The sequence below is a fragment of the Ceratina calcarata genome, unplaced genomic scaffold, assembly GCF_001652005.2.
Source record: "Ceratina calcarata isolate Rehan_Ccalc_2016 unplaced genomic scaffold, ASM165200v1 scaffold72.2, whole genome shotgun sequence".
In the NCBI taxonomy this organism is placed as follows: domain Eukaryota; kingdom Metazoa; phylum Arthropoda; class Insecta; order Hymenoptera; family Apidae; genus Ceratina; species Ceratina calcarata.
The window spans coordinates 1,029,821-1,038,644 of NW_017178472.1; the positions used below are offsets into that span (position 1 = coordinate 1,029,821).

Genomic DNA, 8,824 nt, shown 5'->3' on the forward strand with positions numbered 1-8,824 from the left:
TAGTAAATGAAGAAATATTTGAAATTTTATTCAATATTACATATCAAATGATAATTATTGAAAGGAACGTGTACATTGTCATATGAATTACAATGAAGGAGTGCATAATCAATCAATTATGGAGTAATTATGATAAACAAAGCTGTACGACAAATACCCTGTATTATCAAATAATTTTACAATTTTGTAGAATTCTTTTAATGTACATTCTTTAATTAATATTGTACTTATACTCGTAATATATTCATGAAATATTTTATTTAACAATAAATATATGTTTATAGATAGAATTAAAACATTTTCGTTTCTTCCTGTGTATAAAATAATAAAATAATACATATGTATATATAGTCATTATTGTAAATCTGGATTATCGCTAGTCTGGCCGCAGATTTGACTGCAAGCCTGGCGAAATCCTGCCATTGGTACCTGTGTAGTAATTAAATTATTGGTTGGAAATCGTGAAAATTGCCTTTTTCTGTATAGCGACATCTACAGGAGAATTATTGTGTGAGAAATTTCAAATTTTAACGGACTTCTTAAATGTCGAGTATGAGTGGATTCAGTGGATTATATTCTCCGCAAGCAGATCAAATTGGTCGTATAAAAGAGTTCGTTGGCGTGAAGTTATTTTCTCATTATCGTGCGCATTAATGATTTAACTTGTACTTAGTTTAGTAAATCTGTCATGTAATAAACTTGAGGAGAACTGTTTAATCCGATAAAATACAGTGATCATTAGGATTTCGAGACAGGTTGTATGTGTTATCGTTAGTCCTACAATTAAATATCAATTTTAATTATTTTTAATCATCGGTCATCGCAATGTCTCATCTAAAATATATGAAGGAGATAAATAATTTAACTTGCATGGACGAAAATATTAAAGGTCCACTTCCACGTTGGCAGAAAAAATGCTTAGAAACATCAAATTCTAGGTATCATATTATTATTGTTAATTATTATGTTACTATTTGATCATTTCTTTAATTGGGAACTAACATTTATTATCTACTTATCTGTGCAGCATCAATGCTAGTATTAATTCATCGAGGAAAGCTACAAATGCATCATTTGCAAGTATTAATATGACAAAGACACCGTCAGCAAAGAATGACAGTAGAAATAAAAAGACACCTTGTAAAGGTTCTAAGAGATCTCCAGGTATCATCTCATGTTCGTTTAAATTTCAGTAATATAATTTTAAGTGAAAAAAATGCTAAATATGATTTAATTATATCACACTTCTTTTACGTCAGCTAAAACACCCAGTGGTGGTGACAGATTTATACCTTCGAGATCAACCACTAACTTTGATCTTGGTTATTACAAAGTATGTGTATATTTTTTATGTAAATATTCCTATTCTGAATAAACTTATTCAGTATTAAATCTGTAAATTTAGATTCAACAACACAATACAGAAAAGGACGAGGAAAAAGCTGACAATGTAAGCCCCTATAAAAAAGAAATGCAGCGGCTGATAGGAGAAAATTTACATGGCGGTGATTTTAATCAAATGAGAGTGTTGTCTTATCAAAACAAAGCACCAGCTCCACCAGAAGGGTATCTGAATCCGTTACGCGTTGTATACAGTCAAAGTAAAACGCCAGCAAGTGTAAAAGCTTCTACAAGATACATACCACAAGCTCCTGACAGAATATTGGATGCCCCAGAAATTGTTGATGACTATTGTAAGTTCTCTGAACATTTAATAACTATTAGATAACATTAAAGCTCATACTTACGTATATTTCAGATTTAAACTTGATCGATTGGTCAGAGAGTAATATTCTAGCTGTAGCATTAGGCCCTAATGTATATTTATGGAATGCTGCGACAGGAACTATAGAACAATTGCTTGAGTTAGAAGGCAACGATTACGTTTGCTCTGTTGCTTGGATTCAAGAAGGCCCATACTTAGCAGTAGGCACTACAGTGGGAAACACAGAATTATGGGATTGTAGTCAAACGAAAAGAGTGCGTATGATGACTGGCCACGCTGCCCGAGTAGGATCTCTTGCTTGGAATTCGCATATACTGACAAGTGGATGCAGGTAAGCATTTTTATAATGACTATTACTTCATTAAAAAATAATATTTATTAATCCCAATGTATGCATTTGAACAGAGCGGGGCAAATAGTTCATCACGATGTTAGACAAAGGGATCACTTAATAACCGCGATAAACGCACACACTCAAGAAGTCTGTGGTTTAAAGTGGTCACCCGATGGGAAGTACTTAGCAAGTGGCGGTAATGACAATATGTTACAAATATGGCCATTAGTATTGGGACAAGGGTATGCACAGGCGCAACCGTTATATTCCTTGAATCAACATCAGGCTGCTGTGAAAGCTCTTGCATGGTGCCCCTGGCAGAATAATATTCTTGCGAGTGGAGGCGGCACAGCCGACAGGACCATTCGATTTTGGAATTGTAATACAGGTAGAAAAGGAAGAGTTTATTCTGATCTCTTCAAAAATCTTCACCGACCCTATTAAAATGCTTTTATAAATGTTCAAAAAACAGGTGCATGCTTGAACACAGTTGATACAAAATCGCAAGTATGCTCTCTGCTTTGGTCTACTACATATAAGGAAATCGTATCTGGACACGGGTATGCTCAGAATCAACTGATAATTTGGAAGTATCCCGGAATGACGAAGGTTGCTGAACTTACGGGTCACTCTAGCCGAGTTTTACATTTAGCAATGTCTCCGGATGGCACTACAGTACTTAGTGCCGGAGCAGATGAAACTTTAAGACTGTGGAAATGCTTCCAGCCTGATCCGCATAAAAAGAAAGAAACAAGCGAAATGAAATCAGTTACCTCTAAGCTTAAGCAATCGATTCGATGATATCTTTTTGTCGATAGGTGCAGTAAACTTCATTTTTATATTTATTTTTTTAATAGAACGTGCGACTAAAGACACCTTTTTATATACACGCTGATTCGTGATATTTCGTTGGTTTCTCATAGTATTTAACTAAATATAATACACTTGACACCACAAAGTACCAAGAATTGTTTTTACAAAAAATAGATCTGATTTGTACGTTATTTTTTATAAAACTGATTGTATACGTGAATAAAAATAAATATTGCTGGTAGTTGAATTTCTTCTTATTATATTCCAGACGTTTCCATAAGGAGTAATAAACATAATGTAAATAATTACGTGTAACCATTTAATTCCTTATTATACGGCGGCAAGCGTCCGTGTTAGTGCGTGAGGTTGAGAAAGGTCTACTATTACACCTGTCCACATAAGCATACTCATACATGCAGTGAAATCAAATAGCTTTACCTCAAGACCCAACCTTGCCTTGAAACGATTAATAATAAGAGATCCACCTGTTCTATAGTATATGTTGTTTTGTAATGGTTCTGCGTAAGGTAAAAAACACATTGTGAAATTGAATCTTAATTATACTCACTTTATAAGAAAAAGGTAAGCAAGTATTGTATAAGCTCTTATAACTGGTTTGGAAGAAATGGATGACACAAGTAACAAGAATGCATTATTAAAATCACAATCCAAATTTGAGCGAGTCTGTACATCAGAGAATACAAAAGATGATAATGAACATGATTGGTGGGCAAGTGATAGTGGATCAAGTACTGGATCATATTATTCAGATACCGACAGGTAATTGAAACTGTGAGCTATTTTCAGTATGAGTAAACTGCATTGTTACTGTATACTTATTTTTTAAATAAACAGTTCTACAGCAGAATGGGAATCGGAAATTAACTCGAATGGAGAATTATTTTATATAGAATCTGCTGTAGATAGTATAAATGATGAGCAAATCTCGTTTAATGAGACAAAGCATGATCCTCAACCGGAATTAGTACGTCGACGTAGTACTAGAGCAGGAAAACTCATGAGGCTCATAAGACGAAAAGAAAGTAAACGTATTAGTACTAGAAATAGGAGAAATGATCTTAATACTATTACAAACAATATGGGAAATTTGGGAAAAGAAGTAAATACAACTAAAGAAGTTACATTTAGAGACTTTGAGGTAAATGAGTCTATTCAGAGATAGTCATAACATATATAATTTATGCAAAAATATCTGAACTCAGGCAGGTGAAATTCGGGAAGTTACATTATGGGTTGATCTGGATAGAAGACATAAATTAGGAAGAAGAGCCACATTGTGTGAAGCTTATTTCGGCATAATACCAGGTGTCTTCTCAGATAAAATACGTATCATGGTTGCAGGATTTATACCAGATGGAGAAGCAATGAAGAATAAAAACATAAAAATTGGAGATTGGTTAAAAAGCGTGAATTCAAATAATGTTACATATCAAACTTTAGATCACGTACTATCTGAGATAACAGTGTCAACAAATGTAAAAAGAATTGAAATTTTAATAATTAACACAAATACTAGATGCCTCATAAGTTAATTTTTTTCTTGCTTAGGTAATATTAGAGGTACAAAGAGTTGCAGGTGTTGATGTTACAGAAACAGTGGCCGGAGCGAGTAGTCCCAAGGTATTTATAATTATAAACGATTTACGGATGACTTATAGTTTACAACTGATGTGTCTCTTTCTGTTCTCAGCAATCTGCCTTAGTACAAAGGCTAATGAATAAGGAAGAAAGTAAAGATTTAATGGGATCAATAGTAGATTATCCTCTGGGTGTATTGTATTTGCGAACTACAGAACTTTCAGAAATAGGATCAGAATTACAAGGTGTTTTGTACACGTTTCCTCGTTCGGAAACTAAAAATGTGCATTCAATTTTATGTACAGCAAGAGGAGCTTTTATAACTCTTAATCATTTATTACCAGGAATAGATGGTCTACACCCTACAAGGTATAGACAAATGCTTGTTCTAGTTTGTACAAACCTACTAGTTTGAATTATCGTCGATTACATTTTATAGTACAACTTTTATAGTACAACAATACAGGTGGCAGAAGAAGAAATTCATGTTGTATATACACCTAAAAACGATGAATTGCTCCTAATAGCATTACCAAATAAATGGTAAGTTATAACTAAATAGTAAATTGAATAATATCTAAATTAGCTCCAAAAATTTTAGTTGCACTCCCGAGGAAGCAGTTAGTCTGTCAGCTGACATAGTCAGGACTCTAGAATTTACGTATGAATCGTTGACGAAATGTTTCATACCTCAGGAAAATCAATGTTCTCTAGATCATTTCTTTATTTTGATTGTCGAACGCTTATTGGACCTAAAAAGTAACGCAAATGACGTAGGATTAAATGCGACTTGTATGAAAATCAATAAAGATGTCGAAAGTATGGAAAATTACAAATTCCGGAGTACATTCTCGGTTGCTAATTTTATAGAATTATCGAGGGACGCACAAATTCAAGTCGACGCTGCCTTGAGCGAAATGGAAGCTATGGATTATAGAGATTGGGTACGTATTAAATAATAAAGTAATAGTGGATAAAATATATATATCAATTATCTTCCTCAGAATGAAGATCCGATGGATTGTCAAAGGCTGTATACGATTTTAGGTAGTTGCATTTATCACAAGCATTACCTTCTTGGATCTCACTTAACTCATAGCGATTTGATCGAAGTAGAATCTTATCTTAGACAAAACTGTATTTTAAATTTGATAAATAACGAACCAGTGAAGTGTCTTGTTATATGGAAGAAAGTGTATCCTTCTTCGTGCAATCGTGGAAACATAGAAGATAACAAAGACAATCATCCAGTTATACCTAATGGAAAATGGTATTTACTGGTTGTTGGATATGGACATGACTTATTAGCGGTCCTTTTAGAATCCGGCGGATGTACCGCAAAGTAATTTGCTTTGTAATTTAATTTCTTTTACTTAATAGGAACATTCCCATTAAATATAAATATTTTTATAGATGTAGCGAGATTATTGGGCCAGATATATTTTATGTAGAAGAAGCTCAAGAGACTTTGAAGCACATACAAAAAATAGGAGTAACAACACTCGCGGCTAAATGGATAGAATCTAATACTAGACCGGAAGTAATATCTTATGAAGATCCTGTATTTGTGAAATCCTCATCCAGTATCACGGAAAATCTGTTAGGTCTTATAAAGTCAACAGATGCACAAAATTCTAATATTAAGTCGTCCCTTATGTTAAGCAGTAATAAAAAAACGCAAGAAATACCTTCAATCTTAAAGAAACGTGACGTAGAAGAATGTCCCGTGGCTTTAGGATCAGGTAAATAAAATTATTTCTCATTAAACTAAACATATTATAAGCATTTAAACAATATAATTTTCTTTCGTTTCTCTAGTGTATTCTCTTCACACGTCAGAAGATTCATTAAGTCAAGGAACTGGTGGAATTAGCGAAATAAGTGATGAAGCATTGCCTATATTAGGAAGACGAGCAACAAGAGAAAAAATCGTTAGCAAATCGAGGTATTCCGATGACAGTGATTCTGATATCGATGTATATAAGGTAAAGAATAATACGACAAATTCTACAGATGACGTTTTGTTAATTTACCTACATATGTAATTTACGAGAAATATATATTTTATAGAATGATTGTCGAATGTTAAACATGGACATATCTAACATAAGAGAGAATTTACTAAATCAAGCTGAATATTTAGTACCAAAAACGTTAACAATGGGCGAAAAGAATTACTTGTATTATTATGTACACTTGGACATGGTTGAAGGGATACTTGTGTCTTCAAAACCAGTAGAACCTGCAGAAAAAAATCATAACTTTCTTGTTAATTTTAACAGATGTGTTCATATAATTCACAGATTATTACATAATACTGTAAGATTTAAAACTATGTTAAACTCGGATGTTGACAGAACTGTGATTAATAAGAGTTTAATTGCCGTTAAGGAACATGGCGTGTTGTTTAAGTGGGAAAATACAACTTTTTGGGTTGTTGGACGATTATATACAACTCCCCATCCAAAAGAGTTATATGTATGTTATCAAGATTCTGCTCCCCAAAACTTAATTGAGATGGCATTTAAGTTACAATCATTACATACGTTTTAATTTTTCTTAAGCTTCTTTGAAAGTTGAAAGCATACCATGTATATTTTTTATTTAAACAGCCGCAAAATGTGAAAACTGACATAGGCGCGAAACAGGTGTGTTTCACATGAATTTGCTATCAATATTCAAACCACTATTACAAGCTCTCGCGTGTCTAAAGTTTAAGGAGACACGTGTCAATTCAATATTTCTATTTCATTATCATTACATGTTTACGAAATATAATCACATATTTACAATTCATGGACACAGTGATGTTTTAAAATGCTATTCATTGTGTCTTATTTCATGTAATGTAATTGTAAGCTTTATTTAGAAGTTTTTAAGATTGTATAACTTTTATTAAATATTTTATATTTTTATTAAAACTTATAAATGTTATTTTAACATATAAATTACCTATACTTTCCATTTTGTTTGATTCTATTTGCAAGCGTACCTTTGTAGGAAATATATTATTCATCTGTATCAGGTGCTATAAGATCTTCTTCAGTGTCAGAAAATTGTACAGTAGGTATTTTTACACGTACACAAGCACCTGCCATTTTACTGCCATAGTGTCCTGCCCAAAACAACTTATCAATACCGCCATGGTAAAAAGAAATCTGCCTAAGTCCCGGCCCATAATTTTCAAACTGATGCGACATCTGAATAAAAATTTAATGAAATAAAAAGCATGTTTGATCAATGACAGGAAAACATTGTGTAGACATAAAACATACGCAATGCCATTGATTTTGCTTTTCCCCTTCGATATCGTCACGAAAATCAAAGAAATCAATGGTTCTGTTATTTTCACCTAATAACTTAATTGTACATTCATAAACAGCTGGACAATCCCAACGACAACTGTACCATTCACTCACCTAGAAACATGAATATACATAACTTATTACAATACTTAATCCTCTGTAGTTTCGTTCTACTCAGTTTTGTTCTAGCCAGTTTGAGACTATTTTGCAACCATTGAGATTTTTCTTTCAAGAATTAGAAGGTGGCTTAATGTTAAATGTATGATCGTGCAATATTCATTTATCAAGTTACATGAACGTGCATATGCAAACTGAAAAATAACTGATATCCTTCTAAACTCTATATCTATATATTAGATATAGAAACTGCCTGAACAAAACACGATGTCGAGCCATAGGAATACAAAGAGTTAAAACATACCACTATTGGTGGCTGTAAATTGTCTAGAACATACGGCGTTAATCCTTCACTTTCCAAATCTATTATTTGTACTTTAGTACATCTGTGATAAGAAGTGACAAAACAGAATTGTTCAAAGAGAGCCTCATCGGGCTCATGTGGCAGTGGTGGAACTCCTTGTGGAGGATGTTCTACCTTCCAATTATCACCTCCTTCAGTAACGATTTTCCAATGCCTATTTTTTCCATACTTTCCAGAATGGTTCTTCACCAAATTCCTTTCGAAAGGTTTTTTTTTACATATAAGGTAATAAACATCCCAGGACACTTCCTTGTCGAAAAGTAGTGAGCGTCTGAGAGAAATTTCTGCCTTTTTACGCCAAATGTATGTTTGAATTAAAATTTTCCATCGTTTACACACTAGTTGACAGTTTAATAATGACTTATAATCAACCAGGCAGAGAATCTCTGCTAATAATTCCTCTGGCAAGTATTTCCCGCTAAGAACTAATCCGTTATCACCTTTTTCATCAAACATTACGCGAGTTGTCATAGTACTGTTATGAAGCTGTCCCATGTTATTTACGAACTATTTAATATAAACAATATATATATATATTATCCTATTTTCTGAAAAAAAACATTTGT

The 8,824-nt window shown here is 33.0% G+C and overlaps 3 protein-coding genes across 4 annotated transcripts; 2 read left to right on the forward strand and 1 right to left on the reverse strand.

Annotated features, from left to right (window-relative positions):
- Window positions 1-304: 304 nt before the first annotated feature.
- Window positions 305-3,092, forward strand: LOC108630365 (cell division cycle 20 protein fzy). The gene is made up of 7 exons (XM_018033637.2): window positions 305-938; window positions 1,028-1,164; window positions 1,260-1,333; window positions 1,406-1,694; window positions 1,760-2,057; window positions 2,132-2,448; window positions 2,533-3,092. The coding sequence occupies exons 1-7, from the start codon at window positions 826-828 to the stop codon at window positions 2,859-2,861; spliced, it is 1,557 nt and encodes a 518-aa protein (XP_017889126.1). The 5' UTR covers window positions 305-825; the 3' UTR covers window positions 2,862-3,092.
- Window positions 3,093-3,357: 265 nt separating this feature from the next.
- Window positions 3,358-7,272, forward strand: in (inturned planar cell polarity protein). Its single transcript, XM_018033636.2, has 11 exons — window positions 3,358-3,653; window positions 3,729-4,032; window positions 4,097-4,369; window positions 4,443-4,514; window positions 4,585-4,841; window positions 4,926-5,015; window positions 5,074-5,416; window positions 5,477-5,814; window positions 5,886-6,214; window positions 6,291-6,457; window positions 6,543-7,272. The coding sequence occupies exons 1-11, from the start codon at window positions 3,499-3,501 to the stop codon at window positions 7,023-7,025; spliced, it is 2,811 nt and encodes a 936-aa protein (XP_017889125.1). The 5' UTR covers window positions 3,358-3,498; the 3' UTR covers window positions 7,026-7,272.
- On the reverse strand, window positions 6,575-8,818 carry LOC108630366 (F-box only protein 44). Of its 2 annotated transcripts, XM_018033641.2 has the most exons (4): window positions 8,199-8,818; window positions 7,748-7,891; window positions 7,465-7,672; window positions 6,575-6,714 (listed from the first exon to the last, which is right to left on the reverse strand). In XM_018033641.2, exons 1-3 carry the CDS (start codon window positions 8,751-8,753, stop codon window positions 7,481-7,483), a joined length of 891 nt encoding a protein of 296 aa, XP_017889130.1. In that variant the 5' UTR covers window positions 8,754-8,818; the 3' UTR covers window positions 6,575-6,714; window positions 7,465-7,480. The 2 variants fall into 2 exon arrangements, with proteins under 2 accessions (XP_017889130.1, XP_017889129.1); XM_018033640.2 differs by lacking the exon at window positions 6,575-6,714 and having other exon boundaries at window positions 7,359-7,672.
- Window positions 8,819-8,824: the final 6 nt, after the last annotated feature.

Excerpts from the sequence above, each read along its gene's own strand:
- LOC108630366 (XM_018033641.2), bottom strand. The coding sequence starts at position 8,753 with ATGGGACAGCTTCATAACAGTACTATGACAACTCGCGTAATGTTTGAT. Across the intron at positions 7,892-8,198 it reads ATTTACAGCCACCAATAGTG|GTGAGTGAATGGTACAGTTG; the intron begins GTATGTTTTAAC and ends TCATGTTTCTAG. Across the intron at positions 7,673-7,747 it reads AGCAAAATCAATGGCATTGC|ATGTCGCATCAGTTTGAAAA; the intron begins GTATGTTTTATG and ends ATTTTTATTCAG.
- in (XM_018033636.2), top strand. The coding sequence starts at position 3,499 with ATGGATGACACAAGTAACAAGAATGCATTATTAAAATCACAATCCAAA. Across the intron at positions 4,033-4,096 it reads TTACATTTAGAGACTTTGAG|GCAGGTGAAATTCGGGAAGT; the intron begins GTAAATGAGTCT and ends ATCTGAACTCAG. Across the intron at positions 4,842-4,925 it reads GATGGTCTACACCCTACAAG|TACAACAATACAGGTGGCAG; the intron begins GTATAGACAAAT and ends CAACTTTTATAG.
- LOC108630365 (XM_018033637.2), top strand. The coding sequence starts at position 826 with ATGTCTCATCTAAAATATATGAAGGAGATAAATAATTTAACTTGCATG. Across the intron at positions 1,334-1,405 it reads TTGATCTTGGTTATTACAAA|ATTCAACAACACAATACAGA; the intron begins GTATGTGTATAT and ends CTGTAAATTTAG. Across the intron at positions 2,449-2,532 it reads ATTTTGGAATTGTAATACAG|GTGCATGCTTGAACACAGTT; the intron begins GTAGAAAAGGAA and ends TTCAAAAAACAG.